Source organism: Oncorhynchus kisutch, linkage group LG4 (assembly GCF_002021735.2).
Source record: "Oncorhynchus kisutch isolate 150728-3 linkage group LG4, Okis_V2, whole genome shotgun sequence".
Taxonomy (NCBI): Eukaryota; Metazoa; Chordata; class Actinopteri; order Salmoniformes; family Salmonidae; genus Oncorhynchus; species Oncorhynchus kisutch.
In genome coordinates this window covers 68,938,446-68,962,933 of record NC_034177.2, presented here as the reverse complement: position 1 = coordinate 68,962,933, position 24,488 = coordinate 68,938,446, and the positions used below count along the sequence as shown (strand labels likewise).

At 42.3% G+C, this 24,488-nt stretch overlaps 1 protein-coding gene across 1 annotated transcript in view; it reads right to left on the bottom strand.

Moving 5' to 3' along the window:
* ddx43 (DEAD (Asp-Glu-Ala-Asp) box polypeptide 43) overlaps window positions 1-24,006 on the bottom strand; it is a 35,688-nt gene extending 11,682 nt beyond the window's left edge. The window contains exons 1-12 of the mRNA XM_020481750.2: window positions 23,453-24,006; window positions 23,260-23,315; window positions 10,288-10,411; window positions 6,406-6,573; window positions 6,158-6,239; window positions 5,785-5,947; window positions 4,411-4,529; window positions 4,119-4,229; window positions 3,753-3,894; window positions 3,531-3,631; window positions 3,269-3,356; window positions 2,882-3,009 (exon numbers count right to left, since the gene is read on the bottom strand). Coding sequence (XP_020337339.1) covers window positions 2,882-3,009; window positions 3,269-3,356; window positions 3,531-3,631; window positions 3,753-3,894; window positions 4,119-4,229; window positions 4,411-4,529; window positions 5,785-5,947; window positions 6,158-6,239; window positions 6,406-6,573; window positions 10,288-10,411; window positions 23,260-23,315; window positions 23,453-23,783 — 1,613 coding nt within the window. The 5' untranslated portion in view covers window positions 23,784-24,006. The remainder of the gene's footprint in view (window positions 1-2,881; window positions 3,010-3,268; window positions 3,357-3,530; window positions 3,632-3,752; window positions 3,895-4,118; window positions 4,230-4,410; window positions 4,530-5,784; window positions 5,948-6,157; window positions 6,240-6,405; window positions 6,574-10,287; window positions 10,412-23,259; window positions 23,316-23,452) is intronic.
* Window positions 24,007-24,488: the final 482 nt, after the last annotated feature.

Here is a 24,488-nt window from a genome sequence, read left to right as displayed (position 1 = left end):
CAGCTTGCACCTGTGAGAACAATTAAAAATTGAACTCGCACAGCCAAGTCAAAGTGTCGCATAATTAAATGGTTGCACAATGGAGCCCTGCCTTATAGTCAGTGACAAAGCTTTACAAGTAGGAGGTCAGCAACCTGGCAGTGTGGTACCAGGAAAACAACCTCTCCCTCAACATCAAAAAGACCAAGGAGCTCATCGTGGACTACAGGAAATGTGGGGGCGAACACGCCCTCATCCACATTGATGGGGCTGCGGATCGAGAACTTCAAGTTCCTCTGTGTCCAAATCACTAAGGACTTAAAATGGTCCACTCATATGATAGTTGAAAAGCTTTGGCATGGGCCCTCAAATCTTCAAAATGTTCTACAGCTGCACCATTGAGAGCATCTTGACTGGCTACATCACTGCTTGGTATGGCAACAGTAACGCCCTCGATCGCATGGCGCTACAGAAGGTGTTACGAACAGCCCAGTACATCACTGAGGCCGAGCTCCTTGCCATCCAGGACCTCTATATCAGGCAGGAAGGCCCGGAAAATCATTGAAGACTCCAGCCACTGAAGCCTTAGATGTATCGCTTGCCCTGCGGATGCAGAGAGAACCAGTGCATAAAGTCTGACATTAACAGGCTCCTGATCAGCTTTTATCCCCAAGCAATAAGACTGCTAAATAGCTAACAGAATGGCTACACGGACAGACTGAGTTGACCCTTGTATTTTATTTTTTATACGGTCTACGCACACAGGATTCTACACAGACATTTATGCTAATGCTACTCTATCATACATCCTTTTGCCAAGTCACCTTACCCCCCTCACTCAAATAACCCTGCACATTGTAAATATGGTATTGGAACTGACCCTGTACATAGCTTCTTACTTTCATGTGTTAATATTTCATATTTGTATTTCTTGTTTTTGTTATACCTTATTTTTACAGGATTTTTGCTGCATTGATACCGATTACTGCATTGTTGGGTTTGGAGCTTGCAAGAAAGGAATTTCACTGGATTTGTACAGGTGACATGAACTTGAAACTATAATAGTCATTTCACACGTACAGCCACCCACAAAGACTGAGAAATTAACAATGCTTCGAGTAACTAGCCTTTGCCCCATGCCAGACCATTTTTGATGCTCTTGAATGAATACAGGACAGGACTTGACTTCTCTCTGTGAGCCCATACAAATCACAAAAGGCAAAAAAAACTGATTTCTCGACCAGAGAACTAAGCAAATGTTTACACAACACAAATCGAAACCATATCCTCTCCACATCTTTCTCTTGCACTCAGCTACATGGGGGGAGATATAACTAAAACATAGCCTGTGTTTTGTTTTCCTGGAAGCGCAAATAAAAGCCACACCTCAAAACAGTGCTCAGTCTGTACGAAACAGCCTGGAGGGGTAGGTTGGGACACCCACTGTCTAAATCAAACCATTGTGGGCTGCTGCATACACAGTTGAGTCATACAGGTTCTCTTTTGGGCAAAAAAAAGCATCCTTAGTCTTCTCCTCTGAGACCCTGAAATCAGTAAGTGGTCGAGGAATGTGTAATTTCATGACTAGGCAAACAGAAGTGTCCTCCCCGCCTATAGCCACCTTTCATTGAGGATACTCACTTGTATCCTACCGCAGAAGAGTTTACAACTATGCCACATCCCCCGAGTCAGTTTTGTTTCGTCACAGGAGAAAAACCATGCACATTTAAAAGCAATAGTCTACTTATTGTTTCATCTATAAAATGTCTTGCATAACTAACTGAAATTCTTTTGATCATTTTACACATTTATTTCGGGACGGAGCCGTGTAAACGTCAATATTTTGGCACCCAGCCCTGTAAATGTCATTTCCCTAATGACACGTGAGTGGAGAAGGACTGTCTCATTTCAAGCAAGAAGAAGCGAGAGAGGACGGAGGAGAGGCCATAAAACGCAAGCAGTAAAATTACATTTAAAAACAGATTAAAAAAACATCTTATGGAACAGCGGGGACTGTGAAGTAACAAACATTGGCACAGACACACACACACACACACACACACACACACACACACACACACACACACACACACACACACACACACGGATTAAGTACTGTAGATATGTGGTAGTGGTGGAGTAGGGCCTGAGGACACAGTGTGTTGTGAAATCTGTGAATGTATTGTAATGTTTTAAAAGTGTATAAACTGCATTAATTTTGCTGGACCCCAGGAAGAGTAGCTGCTGCTTTTGCAGCAGCTAATGGGGATCCATAATAAATACAAATATAACGAGTGCCAGAATCAGATACAATAAATGCTAAAATGATGACTTGGGCAATCCCTCTCCAGTTTTAGTCATTTATTTTCCTCAGTTCACCCATCATGTTGTTTTGCTGACTTGGACATATATCTGTGATGGGTAGAACTCTTACCTCTTTTCGCCCTTGTGAAAAGTCCACTTAATCTATTAGAAGCAAGGTGGAGCTACTACAATATCCATTACACCAAGGCTATTCAACTATATTCTAAGGGGGACATATGTTTTAAAAGTTAACTGCAGGGGTGCCAGACATTTGACATGCGATTATTCTTCTAAAGAACTGTATGAAAAATAACACATCATATAAAGCACTTAAAATGTTGCTAAAAGTAATTAGGTCATTTTAAAATCCTCTGAAAACAAAGTGTTACTTCGATTTTTGCCAGGGATTTCTTTCCTGATTTTCTTTTACACTTATCCATTCTTATACCTACGTAATTCTGTCAAATATACATGAAGTGCCTCTAGAATCGGACTAGGGATTATCTCTATTTTTCTCAATGTCTCGCTGACCATCAATGTCTCACTGACATTGGACATATAACAAGGAGAGAACAGAGGGGTGCAGGGCAACACTCACATTATCTTCTTGCCTACGAAGATGAGCACTTTGTCCTCAGGCTCCATGTTGTGGACGAAGTTAAAGAGATAGGCCTTCTTCTCCTCGTCTTGACAAAAGAGAACAGTCTGCTGCACTGTGTTCACAGCCTGAGAGAGTAAAGAGAAACCTACAGATTATTAGGTTGGGAAGGGACAAACATAAGTGCTGTTAATATTTTTTATTTAACTAGGCAAATCAGTTAAGAACAAATTCTTATTTACAATGACGGCCTACCAAAAGGCAAATTGCCTTTAAAAGCCACAATACATATAACTTGATCAGATTGAATCCCGGCCTAGGTCTTAACACATCCCACTCATTTCTTATTGATTTGGAATGAGCAGCAGAAGCATTCGCTCCACTCACAGCCAGGTCCAGAGTTCCCACATACACCATCATGGGGTTCTTCAGGTACGTCTTGGCCAATCGCCTCACTCCCGTGGGCCAGGTGGCACTGAATCAGCCAATCGGAGAAGAGACATCAAGATGGGCAAAGATCAACAAAAGAATGGTAGGCATTTTAACTCTTACAAAACAGATGAGCTCTATACACTGTGGAACTGAACGTTGATACAGAGTTGTAGTCTGTCTGAAGTAACAGGGTGTTCGCATCTTAGGGTCCTTTTACCTGGTCATAATAGTCTGCCTGTCCGGACGGACGTCCAGAAGAATTTTCATTATTTGAGGCTCAAAGCCCATGTCAAGCATCCTGTCTGCCTCATCCAGCACCTAACACACAAACCCCCAGTTACACACATGCTCACACGCTACCAGCAATATACAAAGCCACGCACAAATAGTCACGCTCATACACATTTTCACCACTGCCCCCCCACACATACACACACACCAGGTAGGTGATGGAATGCAGGTTGATCAACTCGTTCATCTGCAGGTCGTTAAGCCGGCCAGGCGTAGCGATCACAATGTCTACTCCAGCTGAGATCACTTTGATCTGGGCCCTGCGGTCTCCACCTCCGTAGACACACACACTACATAGAGACAACACAGATGGGGAAGCGCCACATGCAGACATCTCCCCTCGGTCATAGTATAGATGCGATCTCTTGAAGCCCTTGTGGTTTCATAAGTAGCGTTAGGTATGGTACCTCAATAAGCTAGTGTGTATTATAGTGTTAGTACAGTAGAATAAATGTGGCGCTTGTTAAAGCACTAGTATTATAATTCTATACAGTGTTAGGAGCACGTATGGTACCATTTGAAGCCCTTGTAGCTGTACTTGTTGCACTCTGACTCAATCTGCAGAGCCAGCTCTCTAGTGGGAGTCAGAACAAGCATACCAGGTCCGTCCTGCTTATCACGTTTTCTGTGTAAACCATACAGGCACAAATGTAAAAAATGTCACACACCCACAAAATGTAAAGAATGCCTATCCCATTATTTCTGAACTACACATGACCATTAGGGGTAGGGGTCAATCTTGGAATGAGCAACTGTGTGAAAGACGCATGGCTAGAAGAAATACCAGTATGGTGGTAAAAACTTACACAGGCTGGCCATCCATGTGAATGAAGCCAGGTAGGAGGTAGGCCAGTGTCTTTCCTGTGCCTGTCTGGGCGATCGCGATCAGGTCATCTCCTTTCAGCGACATGGGCCAGGCTTGAGACTGGGACAGGGGGACAACTGTCATGGGAATGACCCTGACAACATGGGAGTTATAGTGCAACTGTGTATGGTACTAAGTATCAAATGTGGCATCCCAGTAGTGGGTTTATTGTTAGGGAAAACAAAATATTTTCTGACAATAAAGACCTTTTGAATGACAACAGAGGCGTAACAGAAACTCCGTGCATGCAGGCAGAAAGTTTCTGCATACTGAAACTAACTACAGACAACAGTAAGCTATGAGTCATCAAATTGCAGGCATAGGCATAGACCTCTGAAAAAATGTTGTTCAGTGAGCTTCAAAAGGGCATTTCCCAATTACATCTTTCACATTTAAAGTTTCAATATCAAGTATAACTAAATGCCTTTTTTTGCCAGCGCCAAAATGTCTACTGAATTATGTACACGTTCACTATTTCTCACAAATGTAAACACACTGGATTGGTGGAGGCATGGGATAGTTTCCAACAGATTTCTAATCCCAGCCATTTCCTTTTCATTCAATCAGTGAAGGAAAGGGAACAAGTAAACACTGAGCAAGTAGAGAATTGGGAAGTATTCTTTTATAAATCTCTTCATCCATAGTGCTTTTCATTTCTATATTTTGCAGGAAATCAACTGTAATGTACCCATTAAGTTATTGTAAATCATCAACTGTAATGTACCCATTAAGTTATTATAAATCATCAACTGTAATGTACCCATTAAGTTATTATAAATCATCAACTGTAATGTACCCATTAAGTTATTATAAATCATCAACTGTAATGTACCCATTAAGTTATTGTAAATCAACCGTAATGTACCCATTAAGTCGTTGTAATGTAGCCAACATCTCCTAGATATAGGAAAGATACTTCAAAACCTTATTAACTGACTGTATTTTTGCCATTTATGAATGTGTTATTCAATGCGTTTCTATGGGCTATAGTAGTAAAGGTCATATTTATTTTGATAACTATTTGATAACTATTTATTTTGATAACTAAAGGGGTACTACAATATAATGGCGAAATTATGCATGGTATGAACATCTTAAGTGAATTCTATATGTTAGCTTAGTTGAACCGCTCCCATCATGCTCCAACTTGAAGGGCATGGAGTGAGTGCACTATATTGGTCAGTTCAATTTGGAGTGTATTGCTCATCTAAATTGGTCAGTGAAACTCACTCAAGTCTTTGCTCAGAGACGGTCAAAAGTTGTATACAAACAGTAAGGTTTTGGAAGGGAGGTTGGACTCTGACTCAATAAGGACCTGGATAGGAGTTGGCTTGGCGAAGCCGACTCTGACAATATTCTCCATGATCCCAGGATAGTGCAGGAAGGCTTCGTCGAACGTGACCACAGGGTTGGGAAAAGGACGCTTCTCCCCTTCTCCCTCCTTCAGATCATCCACAAAGATATCGTTATTTGCTTTCCTACGGGAAGAGAGGGTGGAATTGGTCAGGAATATAGTTACTTTGCTTGCATGTAGGTTGGTACAAAACCAACGTCGACTGAGAAGAGTTGAGTTGATAACATATTACTGAGCAGAATTTTTTAAAATTGAAATCAGAAAGTGGATAAACAGCATCCTCTGCTGGACAAGAAATATACCTCCATCGAGACAAAATTGGTCCCCAACTTACCTCCATGCCTTTACTTCCTCTTCACACCGACTGGCTACAATCTCTGACTCAAAGTAGAAATCCTTCTTCAGAGGTGGGAGATCTGCAGGGATCCCAAATCAAAATGTTCTATTCAGCCACTAAGAACTATCAATCAGAATACTGTCATGTAAGAACACGGGAGAATCAAGTGTAGGAACAGTTGTCAATCAACAGCGATGCAGTCCCGGTCTGTGTTGTGCATGCATGCGTGCATCTCCCCCACTCACCCTGCCACTTCATCTCCTCGTATTTGTGCCGGTTGGCCCTCATGGAGACCCAGTCGATGGCTTGTGGAGGACTGTCCTCCAGAGACGCCTGCAGGGCTGCAGCTGACCAGATGGAGCCGCTCCTGCCTCCGCCACCAGCACCCCCAAATCTTCCATCACACCCAGGTTCTGAGAGAGAATGCAATACACAAAGAAACTCAGTCTGATGAACTAGTAGTCTTGTTCACTAGATGAGTCCACCGGACAATACAGGAGGCCCGTTATAGCAGGGAAAGCCTTCATGGAAAGCAGACAATGAAAAGCTTCAGAGAACTCTATACTGTAAGAACAATAACTTGATACAGCAAAATATGTGATATTAGTGAAATTTTAAAAAACGTGACTTTTTAACCTAATTTTCATTATCTTCAGCCCAATAACATTTCCACATTTTGTAATATAAAATACGAAGTTAACAAAGTTCTACCCGATGACATCAAAAGTTAAAACATTTTAAAAACAGTGATTTTCAAACACTATGAAATTTACTGTAACGTAGGGAAAAAGAAAATACCCACCCTCTGGCTAGAAAAATCTCTGCAGGTTGTGAAGATCACCGTTTTGTTACTTTTAATCCTACCATGCGTTTATGTTTTAGGCCCTTTTTCTTTTTACATTTGAGTCATTTAGCAGTTAGTGCATCTTAAGATCTCTAGGTGAGACAACCACATGACATTTCTCCTCAATAAAGAAGTTAATCAGCAAAGAGTGCTAGTAGGGGGTAAAAAGTAAAGTGCTAGTGTTCGGTCACAAAAGGCATTACAGTAAAAAAATATATATACAGTACCAGTCCAAAGTTTGGACACCTACTCATTCAAGGTTTTTCTTTATTTTTACTATTTTCTACATTGTAGAATAATAGTGAAGACATCAAAACTATGAAATAATACACATAGAATCATGTAGTAACCAAAACAAGTGTTATCAAAATCAAAATATACTTTATATTTGAGGTTCTTCAAAGTAGCCGCCCTTTGACTTGATGACAGCTTTGCACAGTCTTGGCATTCTCTCAACATTCTCTCAATTCTCTCTTCATGAGGTAGTCACCTGGAATGCATTTCAATGAATAGGTATGCCTTGTTAAAAGTACATTTGTGGAATTTCTTTCCTTTTTAATTAACCTAATGCATATTCTTGATACCATTCGAAAGGAAACACTTACGTTTGTGGAAATGTGAAATTAATGTAGGAGACTACAACACATTAGATCTGGTAAACGATAATACAAAGAAAAAAAACATGTAAAAAATAAATAAAATTGTACCATCATTTTTGAAATGCAAGAGAAAGGCCATAATGTATTATTCCAGCCCAGGCACAATTTAGATTTTGGCCACTGTGGCTGCAGTGTATGTGCAAAGTTTTAGACTGACCCAATGAACCACTGCCCAAATGGTTTATTAATAACTTTAAGTTCATAACTGCACGCTCCCCAAAAAAATAGCACGGTATTATTTCACTGTAATAACTACTATAAATTGGACAGTGCAGTTAAATTACCAACAATTAAAGCTTTCTGACAATATCAGATGTCTATGTCCTGGGAAATTCTCTTGTTACTTACAACCTCATGCTATTCGCATTAGTCTACGTAAGCTCAACCATCCCGAGGGGGACCCACCAATCCTGTAGAGGTTGTGTTTGAGCCCATCACTTGTGTTGTGATAAGGTAGGGTTGGTATACAGAAGATAGGGCTATTTGGTAAAAGACTAAGTCCATATTTTGTCAAGAACAGCTCAAATAAGCAAAGAGAAACAGTCCATCATTACTTTAAGACATTCAAGGACTTTGAAACTTTCAATTGCAGTCGCAAAAACCATCAAGCACTATGATGAAACTGGCTACTCATGAGGACCGCCATAGGAAAGGAAGACCCAGAGTTACCTCTGCTGTAGAGGATAAGTTCATTAGAGTTACAAGCCTCAGAAATTGCAGACCAAATAAATGCTAAAGAGTTCTAGAAAACGACATCTCAAAACCAACTGTTCAGTGGAGACTGCTTGAAAATCGGCCCTTCATGGTTGAATTGCTGCAAAGAAAAGAGTACTAAAAGGACACCAATAATAAGAAGAGACTTGCTTGGGCAGGGAAACACGAGCAATGGACATTAGACCGGTGGAAATCTGTCCATTGGTCTGATGACTCCAAATTTGAGATTTTTGATTCCATCCGTCGTGTCTTTGTGAGACACAGAGTAGGTGAATGGATGATCTCCGCATGTGTGGTTCCCACCGTGAAGGATAGAGGTGGTGGTGTGATGGTGCTTTGCTGAGGACTGATTTATTTAGAATTCAAGGCACACTTAACCAGCATGGCTACCACAGAGATACGCCATCACATCTGGTTTGCTCTTAGTGGGACCATCATTTGTTTTTCAACAGGACAATGACCCAACACACCTCCAGGCTCTGTAAGGATTATTTGACCAAGGAGTGATGCGAGTGCTGCATCAGATTACATGGCCTCCACGATCAACCAACCTCAAGCCAATTGAGATGGTTGGGGTTGAGTTGGACCGCAGAGTGAAGGAAAAGCATCCAACAAGTGTTCAGCATATGTGGGAACTCCTTCAAGACTGTTGGAAAAGCATTCCAGGTGAAACTGGTTGAGAGAATGCCGAGAGTGTGCAAAACTGTCATCAAGGCAAAGGGTGGCTACTTTGAAGAACCTCAAATGTAAAGTATATTTTGATTTGGATAACACTTGTTTTGGTTACTACATGATTCCATGTGTATTATTTCATAGTTTTGATGTCTTCCTTCACTATCATTCTACAATGTCAAAAATAGTCTAAATAAAAGAATGAGTAGGTGGACAAACATTTTGACTCGTACTCTGTGTGTGTGTGTGTGTTATATATATATATATATACACACACACACACACAATTTATATATAATTTATATATATTAATAATATACATGTTTTTATTTGTAACACGCCGGTTTCAAATATGTAGACACTGGTTTGGTGCTGAAGATAACGAATGAGGTCGAATGAAAAGTTGAAAAGTGGCCTTTAAGACAAGATCAAAGTAAATGCAAAAAGCTATATAGTTGAAGAGGTCCTTCAAGAACACATACTCACCGGCCAGTTTATTAGGTACACGACCCCATTCACAAAAATGGATCGCTCCTACAGACAGTGAGTTACGTGGCTGGCCATATAAAGCAGGCAGACAGGCATCCAGTTACTGTTTGAGTGAACGTTAGAAGGGGCAAATCAAGTGACCTAAGCGACTGGTATGATCATAGGTAACAGGCTCACCGGATCCAGTATCTCAAACTAACGTCCTTCTGGCCTTTTCACACATACGACAGTGTCTAGGGTTTACCGAGAACGGTGCGACTAACAAAAAACATCTAGTAAGCAACATTCCTGTGGGCGAAAACAGCTTGTTGATGAGAGGTCAAAGGTGAATGGAAAGAATAGTGCAAGCCAACAGGCAGGCCACAAACAGTCAAATAACAGCGCAGTATAACAATGGTGTACAGAATGGCATCTCAGAAGGCACAACTCGTTGATCCTTGTCACGGATGGGCTATTGCAGCAAACGACCACACTGGGTTCCCACTCTTACAACTAAGAACAAGCAGCTCCAATGGGCATGCAATCACCAACACTGGACAATTGAGGAGTGGAACAACAATGCCTGGAACACGAGAGTTAAGTTTACTTGAGTGGCATGAGCAGTTCCCAGACCTCAATCAAATATATAGCATTTTTGGGATTAGATGGAACAGGCTGTTTGCAGCATGAATGTACCGCCGTCCAATCTGCAGTTTACAGTACCACACTCAGTGCTCTCTCCCTTTCCTATTGGTTTAAGTGTGTTTTACCTCTGCGGAATCCCCCAGGGCCATTGTCTCCGGCTACCAACTCCTCGATCATCTCTCGGGCCTTCTGTTGAACCTTGCTGCTCCCGAAGATATGCACCTCACCCTCATAGTCCCCCTTGCTGATCTACAACACAAAGACACGTAGGGAGGTTGACTCTATGGGGGGAGGGCAATTGATTAGCTGCAGTGTAGAAAATGTGTCTTTGAACTGTCTTCAAAGTTGTTTCAGCAGTTGGCAAAATTAGCACGACACAAGCTGAATTAAATGTAAACGGGTTTCAAAATAAAACAGCTTGGTTTAAGCTCAGTGCTCCATTGACATTTCACAGAGATTCAAATATTTATCTCAAAAACAAGTGTAAAACAGGACATTTCAAATCAAATTAATATAAAAAGCGTACACAAAAAAAAAGGAAATGTCATGTCTGAAAATTGATATCAATCTTACCTCGATTGTTTTATGTCCTGTGGATTCGTGAAGAAAGATGACGAGTTCAACAGGTTAGTGAGTCTGTCAGATAGCCAGTAGCCTTAATTCTGGCACAGAAAATATCATTTTCCAGATTTTTACCACTTTTCTGGCCTCCATTGATTTGAATGTTGCGGACTGGAGCTCTGGTGTCATAAAATTAAGTTATATACTTTATTTTTGGTGGCTTTCAGAACCCCAAAAAAAGCCCGCATTTAAAAATGACATTGTTAAAAACTTCATAATGTGTCGTCAGAGCTCCAGTCCCGCCCACAATAGCGGCCACTCAACTCCATCGTAAATAATGGAGTTGAGATTAGTTGTCTAGCCTAATGCTAACCCATACTCTTACAGCCAGCTAATTATACTATGCAAGCTGCCGAAACTCAATTTGAAATGCAAATGTGCAAAATATAAATCAATATAATTTGTACAATTCCTTTTCCTAAACAGATTGCATTTCAATTTGAATTGTCAACAAAACGAATAACAAATATATTGCATTATCATTTTCATGACTGGTATGCATTATGCAGACATTATGTCTGCCAATTTGAAAAATAGCCAAGTGTGTTTGATATTTTATTTTCATGGTACTATCCAGTACAACACTGACACACTTAAAAATCTAAAATGCTTAAAGATTGCAAATCTTTACAAAAAAATGTAATGTTTCATTTCATTTCCCTGTGACAAAAATAATAATTCTCAATTGACACTGCCTTTCCATAATCTGTGGGGTTTAAGACTCAAAATTCAAATGATCAAATTAGATAAATGAATCGTAATGCTTAATTTCGCTATTTTGTTTCCTCATTCGCATTATTGTTTGACCTGTGTTGATTGTCAATCACTGCACACAGGGTTTCGGTAAGGAAGAGAGGCTGCCTATGCCTGCTAGCAAGTCATTTTCGGTAGAAGCTGTATTGATGTGGAGTTTTAGGCTGTCCCAGCAACAACAGCCAGGGAGAGACCCAACAGAAGAGCAGCCAGTGTGCGAGGAATTTGCAGTAGGGAACAATAAAGCTCAGTGGAGGGGACACAAGATATGTTAGCTAGCCACTAGTAGCTATGTAAACAAAAGTATGTGGACACCCCTTTAAATTTGTGGATTTAGCCATTTCAGCCACGCTTGTTGCTGACAGGTATATAAAACCGAACACAGCCATGCAATCTCCATAGACAAACATTGGCAGTAGAATGGCCTTACTGCAGGACATTCAACATGGTACTGTCATAGTATTCCAACTTTCCAAAAAGTCAGTCTGTCAGATTTCTGCCATGCTAGAGGTGCCCCGGTCAACTGTAAGTGCTGTTATTGTGAAGTTGAAAGGCCACACAAGCTCACAGGACGAGACCTCCAAGTGCCGAAGAACGTAAAAATCTTCTGTCCACTCACTACAGAGTTCCAAACTGCCTCTGGAAGCAACGTTAGCACAAGAACGGTTCGTCGGGAGCTTCATGAAATTGGTTTTCATGGCCAAGTAGCCACACACAAGCCTAAGATCTCCAGAGTGGTATAAAGCTCACCGCCATTGGACTGTGGAAACGCGTTCTCTGGAGTAATGAATCACACTTGACCAGTCCGACGGACGAATCTGGGTTTGGCAGATGCCAGGATAACGCTACCTACCCAAATGCATAGTCCCAACTGTAAAGTTTGGTGGAGGAGGACTAATGATCTGGGGCTGTTTTGACATTCGACAATTCTGTGCTTCTAACTTTGTGACAGTTTGGCGAAAGCCCTTTCCTGTTTCAGCATGACAATGCCCCATGCACAAAGCGAGGTCCATACAGAAATGGTTTGGTGAGGTCGGTGGGGAAGACCTTGCCTGGCCTGCACAGAGTTCTGACCTCAACTCCATCAAACACTTTTGGGATGAATTGGAACTCCGACTGTGAACCAGGCCTAATCACCCAACATCAGTACCCGTCCTCACTAATGCTCGTGGCTGAATGGAAGCAAGCACCTGCAGCAATGCTCCAACATCTAGTGGAAAGCCTTCCCAGAAGAGTGGAGGCTGTTATAGCAGCAAAGGGGGGGGGGGGACCAACTCCATATTAATGCTCATGATTTTAGAATGAGATGTTTGATGAGCACATGTCCACATAGTAGCTTGCTGGCTATGAAGAGGCATTACTTACTGGCTACCGTTAACGTTAACTAGCTAGCCCACTGACACGGTCTAGCTTCGCAACAAGACACCATTGTGGAACACCCTAAAGGTATAGCAAGTGGCTTTTGTGTCTTGTAATTTCACATTTGGTTCACATTCAAACAAGTAGCTGCATGACTAGCTAGCAAGGTTATTTATTCTCCTTCCAGATAGCTAGCAAGCTATGTGGCACTAACGTTACTCTAGAGGGAATCACTAATGGTATGTTGCTATTCAAAAACAAAGGAATTATCTGAAAGCATGTCAAACTATATAGTGTAACGTCACACGTACGATAGAACATTTTGTTTAGCTTTTTTTTCTTGGAGGGGGGGGGGGGGGGGGGGTTGCCCCGCTCTCTCACTGTGTGTCGGAGTTCCAGATGTGGCTGCAGGGGAGGAGTGGTGGACAACACTGGAGGGCATCTTCACTGCCCACATGTAGGACATTTACAAGTAAGTATCCCAAATTAGGTACTAACTAACTACTTGGATAGATAAGAGGCAGAGACTAAGCTTAGAGGTGGATACTGTGTACTGTATGTTTCCAAGTCATTACTTGAGTGATTGTGTAACTCAAAAGACACTATCACACACTGAACAGACCGTGTGAAGAGCACCCTTTGTCATATGCAGTCCTCAAATGATTTGGACTTGTTGCAGAATTCTCCCGAAGTGTGACACTTGCATACTTCCATGATGGAGTTTGCAAGTGCACACCATAAGAGAAGGGTGGAGAATTGAGATGTAGCCCTCATGTGCTCGCTCAACCACCTATACGCCCATTCCTGTAGCTGAGGGCTACAGTGATATTACAATGAGGAGATTGCACCGGGTGAAAAGTGATTGTTTTGAAAACCGGGCTGCCTCCCGGGCAAGAGCCGGGTGCTCCGTTTATAGTCCAGAGAAGTCAGCTCAAAACAAAATTACGTATGTGAAGAACATGGAGTAACGATTTAGGTTTCAGTGTTCACATGCAAAGTGTTTGCTCTTCGTTAAAAAAATACTGTACTTTATCTGCCTTCCCAAGTAAAACGAGTAAAATTCTAACATATACTTTATGGAAAATACATATGTTTTCTGAATGATGAATCATGCAGTCTTGTTGACAACATAACCTGGCAGCGCAGATTACTGTTCTATTTGAGCAGGGCGCTCCTCCATCACAGCTTTCGCCCATTCATGTCACATAGCCCTGTGAACCCAGTTCCTGATTAATTAAACTCCCTCAACATAAAAGGGCCACTCTGCGGCAGTGTCCACAGTAGAATAAAATAATTATATTCATATTGTAGTCCCGTGATCCTTCCCCACAGTTCTTGTATGTGACATTTTACAAGTCAAGCTTTCATTTGCACGTTAAAGTATTTAATTATATCCCACAGGGGACAGTACCACAGACTCAGTAAGGGGGAAGATAGATCTATATGACATGGACTGGAACCAATCAGAGTTCCTGTGGTCTGATATGAAGGCAACAAAAGCAATACTTGGAAGAAAAGCATTTTCCATTTTAGCTCATTTACCGCAGATCTGACAGTGTGCCTTTCAACTCATCTATTTTGTATTTCAACCCTCAGGAAACTGCCATTGCTGTGTACAAGCAACCACAGCAGCTCCTCCAGCAGACGCAGCCCTCTCCCGTCATCATCCATCTACACACAATATCTCATAATGACAAAGCAAAAACTGTTTGATTTTTAGAAAAAAACGTTAAAATCCAATTTACATAAGTATTCAGACCCTTTACTCAGTACTTTGTTGTAGCACCTTTGGCAGCAGTTACAGCCTTGATTCTTCATGTGTATGATGCTACAAGCTCGCCACACCTGTATTTGGGAAGTTTCTCTCATTCTTCTCTGCAGATCCTCAAGTTCTGTCAGGTTGGATGGGGAGCGTCGCTGCACAGCTATTTTCAGGTCTTTCCAGAGATGTTCGATCGGGTTCAAGTCTGGGCTCTGGCTGGCCCACTCAAGGACATTCAAAGACGCCACTCTTGCATTGTCTTGGCTGTGTGCTTAGGGTCATTGTCCTGATGGAAGGTGAACCTTCACCCCAGTCTGAGGTCCTGGGTGCTCTAGAGCACGTTTTCATCAAGGATCTCCGTACTTAAAAAGTAAAACTTTATCTTTTCATAACACGTTCATCTTTGCATTGATCCTGACTAGTCTCCAAGTCCCTGCTGTGGAAAAACATCCCCACAGCATGATGCTGCCACCACCATGCTTCACCGTAGGGATGGTGCCAGGTTTCCTCCAGACGTGACACTTGGCATTCAGGCAGGCCAAAGAGTTAAATCTTGGATTCTCATGGTCTGAGAGTTTAGGTGCCTTTTAGCCAACTCCAAGTGAGCTGTCATGTGCCTTTTACTGAGGAGTGGCTTCCGTCTGGCCACTCTAGCATAAAGGCTTGATTGTTGGAGTGCTGCAGAGATGGGAGAACCTTCCAGAAGGACAACCATCTCCACACAGGAAGTCTCGAGCTCTGTCAGAGTGACCATCGGGCTCTTGGTCACCTCCCTGACCAAGGCCCTTCTCCCCAGAATTATTAGTTTGGCCGGGAAGCCAGCTCTAGGAAGAGCCTTGGTGGTTCCAAACTTCTTCCATTTAAGAATGACAGATGCCACTGTTCTTGGGGAACTTCAATGCTGCCGAATGTTTTTGGTACCCTTCCCCAGATCTGTGCCCTCGACACAATTCTGTCTTGGCACGCCACTGACAATTCCTTCGACCTCATGGCCTCATTTTTGCTCGCACATGCACCGTCAACTGCGGGACCTTATATAGACAGGTGTGTGCCTTTCCAAATAATTTCCAATCAAGTTAATTTATCACAGGTGGACTCCAAATCAAGTTGTAGAAACATCAAGGATGATCAACAGAAACAGGATGCACCTGACCTCAATTCTGTGTGTCTCACATAGCAAAGGGTCTGAATACTTATTTTTTTTATACATTTGCAAACATTTCTAAAAATCTGTTTATGTGTGTAGATTGCTGAGGCTTAAAAAAAAAAACACCAATCATTTTAGAATAAGGCTGTAACGCAACAAAATGTGGAAAAAGTCAAGGGGTCTGAATACTTTCCAATGGCGCTGTATCTAACCTAGATTGCTAACTACATATACTAGCCATCGTTGCTAGTAGCAAGCACCATGCCCAGTCTGTCTCGCCCTGCGAACTCCTTGCTCACTGGCTGTCCAAGCCAGCATAGCAAAGATTATCAGAGTTATTCAGTATATAGTACAGCTTCACCGCTTCCTCTGATCCAGAAATAGTTTACGAAATTAAGAGCGCCGGTATTTGTCTGAGCATAACTAGCATGACCAGGCAACCTCTTCTGCTTACCAAAACTCCACCCACTGTTTGATTGTCAGGTCTAACACATCGAAAAAATTAACACTAAGTAGCAATTGGGAAATAAAAAAGCCAAATTAAGCATTGCAATTGGTTAATTGAATTTCATTAATCATTTGAATGACAGTTAAATAATAGAGTATGGAAAATGATTATCTATTGCAATTGAGAATTCATGTTCTTTTTGGCACAATTCATGTCATGAAGAAATGTAAAACATGAGAAATTATGTCATTTAAGCATTTACATTTAGTGACTTTAATATTCACATGGAAAAGTCCACAGACCCACTCCAAAAGGCTTTCGGAGCCATCATCGACTCAGTGGGTTTTGTCCAACATGTCTCTGGACCCACTCACTGTCACAGTCATACGCTGGACCTAGTTTTGTCCCATGGAATAAATGTGGTGGATCTTAATGTTTTTCCTCATAATCCTGGACTATCGGACCACCATTTTATTACGTTTGCAATTGCAACAAATAATCTGCTTAGACCCCAACCAAGGAACATCAAAAGTCGTGCTATAAATTCACAGACAACACAAAGATTCCTTGATGCCCTTCCAGACTCCCTCTGCCTACCCAAGGACGCCAGAGGACAAAAATCAGTTAACCACCTAACTGAGGATCTCAATTTAACCTTGCGCAATACCCTAGATGCAGTTGCACCCCTAAAAACTAAAAAAATGTCTCATAAGAAACTAGCTCCCTGGTACACAGAAAATACCCGAGCTCTGAAGCAAGCTTCCAGAAAATTGGAACGGAAATGGCGCCACACCAAACTGGAAGTCTTCTGACTAGCTTGGAAGGACGGTACCGTGCAGTACCGTAGAGCCCTTACTGCTGCTCGATCATCCTATTTTTCTAACTTAATTGAGGAAAATAAGAACAATCCGAAATTCCTTTTTAATACTGTCGCAAAGCTAACTAAAAAGCAGCATTCCCCAAGAGAGGATGACTTTCACTTTAGCAGTGATAAATTCATGAACTTCTTTGAGGAAAAGATTATGATTATTAGAAAGCAAATTACGGACTCCTATTCCAACTAAACTACTGAAAGAGCTGCTTCCTGTGCTTGGGCCTCCTATGTTGAACATAATAAACGGCTCTCTATCCACTGGATGTGTACCAAACTCACTAAAAGTGGCAGTAATAAAGCCTCTCTTGAAAAAGCCAAACCTTGACCCAGAAAATATAAAAAACTATCGGCCTATATCGAATCTTCCATTCCTCTCAAAAATTTTAGAGAAGGCTGTTGCGCAGCAACTCACTGCCTTCCTGAAGACAAACAATGTATACGAAATGCTTCAGTCTGGTTTTAGACCCCATCATAGCACTGAGACGGCACTTGTGAAGGTGGTAAATGACATTTTAATGGCATCGGACCGAGGCTCTGCATCTGTCCTCGTGCTCCTAGACCTTAGTGCTGCTTTTGATACCATCGATCACCACATTCTTTTGGAGAGATTGGAAACCCAAATTGGTCTACACGGACATGTTCTGGCCTGGTTTAGATCTTATCTGTCGGAAAGATATCAGTTTGTCTCTGTGAATGGTTTGTCCTCTGACAAATCAACTGTAAATTTCGGTGTTCCTCAAGGTTCCGTTTTAGGACCACTATTTTTTTCACTATATATTTTACCTCTTGGGGATGTTATTCGAAAACATAATGTAAACTTTCACTGCTATGCGGATGACACAGCTGTACATTTCAATGAAACATGGTGAAGCCCCAAAATTGCCCTCGCTAGAAGCATGTGTTTCAGACATAAGGAAGTGGATGGTGGGGCTCTCTCATGCCGTCCCTGGAGGGGGTGCGTCACCTGAGTGGGTTGATTCACTGTTGTGGTCATCCTGTCTGGGTTGGCGCCCCCCCCTTGGGTTGTGCCGTGGCGGAGATCTTTGTGGGCTATACTCAGCCTTGTCTCAGGATGGTAAGTTGGTGGTTGAAGATATCCCTCTAGTGGTGTGGGGGATGTGCTTTGGCAAAGTGGGTGGGGTTATATCCTTCCTGTTTGGCCCTGTCCGGGGGTGTCCTCGGATGGGGCCAGTGTCTCCTGACCCCTCCTGTCTCAGCCTCCAGTATTTATGCTGCAGTAGTTTATGTGTCGGGGGGCTGGGGTCAGTTTGTTATATCTGGAGTACTTCTCCTGTCCTATTCGGTGTCCTGTGTGAATCTAAGTGTGCGTTCTCTAATTCTCTCCTCTCTTTCTTTCTCTCTCTGAGGACCTGAGCCCTAGGACCATGCCCCAGGACTACCTGACATGATGACTCCTTGCTGTCCCCAGTCCACCTGGCCATGCTGCTGTTCCAGTTTCAACTGACCTGAGCCCTAGGACCATGCCCCAGGACTACCTGACATGATGACTCCTTGCTGTCCCCAGTCCACCTGGCCATGCTGCTGCTCCAGTTTCAACTTCCACCTGACTGTGCTGCTGCTCCAGTTTCAACTGTTCTGCCTTATTATTATTCGACCATGCTGGTCATTTATGAACATTTGAACATCTTGGCCATGTTCTGTTATAATCTCCACCCGGCACAGCCAGAAGAGGACTGGCCACCCCACATAGCCTGGTTCCTCTCTAGGTTTCTTCCTAGGTATTGGACATTCTAGGGAGTTTTTCCTAGCCACCGTGCTTCTACACCTGCATTGCTTGCTGTTTGGGGTTTTAGGCTGGGTTTCTGTACAGCACTTTGAGATATCAGCTGATGTACGAAGGGCTATATAAATAAATTTGATTTGATTTGATCAAGGTAACAGAGTTTCAGTAATTTTTTATTTTGCCTTTATTTAATCAGGTAGGCGAGTTGAGAACAAGTTCTCATTTACAACTGCGACCTGGCCAAGATAAAGCAAAGCAGTGCGACACAAACAGAGTTACACATGGGATAAACAAACATGCAGTCAATAATATAATAGAAAAAAGTCTATATACAGTGTGTGCAAATGAGGTAGGATAAGGGAGGTAAGGCAATAAATTTGCCATAGTGACAAAATAATGACAATATAGCAATTAAACACTGCAGTGATAGATGTGCAGAAGATGAGTGTGCAAGTAGAGATATTGGGGTGAAAAAGAGCTAAATAAATAACAGTATAGGGGATGAGGTAGTTGGATGGGCTATTTACAGATGGGCTATGTACAGTTGCAGTGATCTGTGAGCTGCTCTGACAGCTGGTGCTTAAAGTTAGAGGGAGATGAGTCTCCAGCTTCAGCGATTTTTGCAGTTTGATCCAGTCATTGGCAGCAGAGAACTAGAAGGAAAGGCGGCCAAAGGAGGAATTGGCTTTGGGGGTGACCAGTGAGATATACCTGCTGGAGCGCGTGCTACGGGTGGGTGCTGCTATGGTGACCAGTGAGCTGAGATAAGGCGGGGCTTTACCTAGTAAAGACTTATAGATGACCTGGAACCAGTGGGTTTGGCGACGAATATAAAGCGGGAGTCAGCCAACGAGAGCATACAGGTCGCATTGGTGGGTAGTATATGGGGCTTTAGTGACAAAACGGATGGCACTGTGATAGACTGCATCCAATTTGTTGAGTAGAGTGTTGGGAGGCTATTTTGTAAATGACATCGCCGAAGTCAAGGATCGGTAGGATAGTCGGTTTTATGAGGGTATGTTTGGCAGCATGAGTGAATGATGCTTTGTTGCATTATAGGAAGCCGATTCCGGATTTCATTTTGGGTTGGAGATGCTTAATGTGAGTCTGGAAGGAGAGTTTACAGTCTAACCAGACACCTAGGTATTTGTAGTTGTCCACATATTCTAAGTCAGAGCCGTCCAAAGTAGTGATGCTGGATGGGCGAGCAGGTGTGGGCAACGATCGGTTGAAGAGCATGCATTTAGACTGCCATAGAGACTGCCAGAGGTCCGGACAACAGGCCCTCCAATTTGACTCACTGAACTCTATCTGAGAAGTAGTTGGTGAACCAGGCGAGGCAGTCATTTGAGAAACCAAGGCTGTTGAGTTTGCCGATAAGAATGTGGTGGTTGACAGAGTCGAAAGCCTTGGCCAGGTTGATGAATACAGCTGCACAGTATTGTCTCTTATCGATGGCGGTTATGATTAGAGGTCGACCGATTAGGATTTTTCAACACCGATACCGATTATTGGATGACCCCCAAAAAAAAGCCACTGCCGATTAATCTGCCGATTTTTTCAAAATATATTTTTGATGACAATTACAACAATATTGAATGAACACTTATTTTAACTTAATATAATACATCAAAAAAATCAGTTTAGCCTCAAATAAATAATGAAACGTGTTCAATTTAGTTTAAATAATGCAAAAACAAAGTGTTGGAGAAGTAAAAGTGCAATATGTGCAATGTAAGAAAGCTAACGTTTAAGTTCCTTGCTTAGAACATGAGAACATATGAAAGCTGGTGGTTCCATTTAACATGAGTCTTCAATATTCCCAGGTAAGACGTTTTAGGTTGTAGTTATTATAGGAATTATAGGACTCTCTCGCTCTATACCACTTGTATTTCATTAACCTTTGACTATTGGATGTTCTTATAGGCACTTTAGTATTGCCAGTGTAACAGTATAGCTTCTGTCCCTCTCCTCGCTCCTACCTGGGCTCGAACCAGCAACACAACGACAACGACAACAGCCACTCTCGAAGCAGCGTTACCCGTGCAGAGCAAGGGAAAACCCCACTCCAAGTCTCAGAGCGAGTGACGTTTGAAACGCTATTAGCGCGCACCCCGTTAACTAGCTAGCCGTTTCACATCGGTTACACCAGCCTAATCTCGGGAGTTGATAGGCTTGAAGTCATAAACAGCTGCTGGAAAACGCACAAAAGTGCTGTTTGAATGAATGCTTACGAGCCTGCTGCTGCCTACCATCGCTCAGTCAGACTGATCTATCAAATCATAGACTTAGTTATAACATGATAAGAAATACGAGCCGTAGGTCATTAATAAGGCCGAATCCGGAAACTATAATCTTGAAAACAAGACGTTTATTCTTTCAGTGAAATACGGAACCGTTACGCATTTTATCTAACGGTTGTCCAAATATTCCTGCTACATTGCACAACCTTCAATGTTATGTCATAATTTTGTAAAATTCTGGCAAATTAGGCGGCCCAAACTGTTGCATATACACCGACTCTGCGTGCAATGAACACAAGAGAAGTGACCATTTCACCTGGTTAATATTGCCTGCTAACCTGGATTTCTTTTAGCTACATATGTAGGTTTAAAAATATATACTTCTGTGTATTGATTTTAAGAAAGGCATTGATGTTTATGGTTAGGTACACATTGGAGCAACGATACGCACCGCATCGATTATATGCAACGCAAGACACGCTAGATAAATTAGTAATATCATCAATCATGTGTAGTTAACTAGTGATTATGATTGATTGATTGTTTTTAATAAGATAAGTTTAATGCAAGCTAGCAACTTACCTTGGCTTGCTGCATTCGCATAACAGGCAGTCTCCTCGTGGAGTGCAATGTAATCAGGTGGTTAGAGCGTTGGACTAGTTAACTGTAAGTTTGCAAGATTGAATCCCCCGAGCTGACAAGGTAAAAATCTTTCGTTCTGCCCCTGAACGAGGCAGTTAACCCACCGTTCCTAGGCCGTCATTGAAAATAAGAATGTGTTCTTAACTGACTTGCCTAGTTAAATAAAGATTAAATAAAGGTGTAAAAAAAAAGGGGGGGGGGGGGCAATTAATCGCCCATTCCGATTAAACGGTCGACCTCTAGTTATGATATCGTTTAGTACCTTGAGCATGGCTGAGGTGCACCCATGACCAGCTCTGAAACCAGATTGCATAGCAGAGAAGGTACGGTGGGTTTCAAAATGGTCGGTTATCTGTTTGTTAACTTGGCTTTCGAAGACCTTAGAAAGGCAGGGTAGGATAGATATAGGTCTGTAGCAGTTTGGGTCTAGAGTGTCTCCCCCTTTGAAGAGGGGGATGACCAAGGCAGCTTTCCAATATCTGGGGATCTCAGACCATACGAAAGAGAGGTTGAACAGGCTAGTAATAGGGGTTGCAACAATTTCAGCTGATAATTTTAGAAAGAGAGGGTCCAGATTGTCTAGCCCACCTGATTTGAAGGGGTCCAGATTTTGCAGCTCTTTCAGAACATCAGCTATCTGGATTTGGGTGAAAGAGAAATGGGGAAGGCTTGGGCAAGTTGCTGTGGGGGGGGGGGGGGGGGGGGGGGGGTACAGGGCTGTTGACCTGGGTAGGGGTAACCAAGGTGGAAAGCATGGCCAGCCGTAGAAAAATGCTTATTGAAATTCTCAATTATCATGGATTTATATGTAGTGACAGTGTTTCCTAGCCTCAGTGCAGTGGGAAGCTGGGAGGAGGTGCTCTTATTCTCCATGGACTTTACAGTGTCCCAGAACGTATTGGAGTTAGTGCTACAGGATGCAAATTTCTGATTGAAAAAGTTAACCTTTGCGTTCCTAACTGCCTGTGTAAATTGGTTCCTAACTTGCCTGAAAGGTGGCATATCGCGTGCGCTATTCGATGCTAATGCAGTAATAACTTTCATGGGGTTAGGTTTGATAGCCAGAAAAAGCAAACAACCACATTCTTTCCAAAAGAGCTAGTTAGCATCACTACTTGACATTTCAGACCTAACCACTGTACCCCGCACATTGACTCGGTACCCCCTGTATATAGCCTCGTTATTGTTATGTACATGTTAGTGTTACTTTTAGATTTATTCGATTATTATTATTTTTACATTGGTCCATTTATAAAATATTTTCTTAACTCTATTTTACTGCGTTGTTGGTTAATGGCTTCTATGTAAGCATTTCGCCGTAAGGGTTCTACACCTGTTGTATTCGGGGCATGTGACAAATAACATTACAATTTGATCATGTTGGTGTCAGTCACTTTGCATCAATTATTTTTGTTAGATAACTAGCTAGCTAAAGTTGGCTACATTATACCTATACATTGCGACTTTCTACTATTGGCTAGCTAGTTACTAGTTGGCTACTTGCCTTGATTCGTGCACCACTGGTTTCTTCAAGTTCACGTATTTTAGCTCCACCGCGACCTGTTGAATGAAGCGTAACATGATCTAGTGCACATGCAAGACTTGCCAAGCTAACTTTACTAACTAGCTATCGCTAACAACTAACTAGTATTTGCATAGCAGCTTTGTTGTGAGGAATGTTTTTGTTGTTGACCTACCTATAACCCTTCCAATTGAGGTATTTTCCACCGTGAAAGTGACGGGCGGAGTTGAAGCCGAACCGTCTGCGCCACGGCCTCTGCGCCCACAGGCATAAAGATCTCCACTTCTGGAGAACACGCGGTCGTTGCCACCATAGCTGTCCCTCCAATTTTGACAATGCGAACCGTTGGGATCCCCTCTCTCTCTTGGCGCTCTGAAACCACCTGCATTTCCCATCCCAAAACACACATTTTCCTTCGCACCCCCTTTCCACGAAGACCTCCAATCTGTGGGTGGTGCTGTGGTAGCAGGCGTAGGTACATCGTTTTCCTCCTCCCAGTCCGACATTACAAACGAGAATGTGCGATAACTGGCCAGCTAATTTGATATCATCTCACCTGATGCCAATTGTGTTCCCTAACATCCGGTTTGTGACCTTTCTATTTTTCACACAATCAGTTGTTTGCAGTTCAGTGGGGTGGATGAAAATCCATCTAAACTTTTTCGGAGGATTGTTTTTTGTGTGTTTTTGTCTTCCTCCCTTGGGTGAGATTATGCTACATTCATAAACAAGTGGGAAGGTGATATTTACCACATTCAACTGGAAAAACACCCACTGTAGTGATGGGTCGTTCGCGAACAAGTCGGCTCTAAGAGCCGGCAAAATTAAGATATGAATAATCAAAATATTTAAATGAATAGAATTAACTACTTCAAAGAACGAAAAAAATTATAATAATAATATAGGCCTAAATGCTCAAGCGCACACACATTCGTTCTGAAAGATCTGCAGATCTGAGCTGGTGGAAGAACAAAGCCTCTGTCTACCCACAGTTTACTAAAGCCATGACAGGGAGACACTGCATAGTGGCCACATCCGTTTCCTCTGAGAGGGTCTTCTCGGAAACGGGACAAATAATTACTGAGAGAAGGAACCGCATTAGCCCCTCTAAAGTGAGGCAGCTTGCATTTCTGAATGCAAATCTCTCATAAAAGCAAAATATGGTCAGCATTGCTGTGTGCTGCTGGTTATAACATGGCAATAAAGAAGTG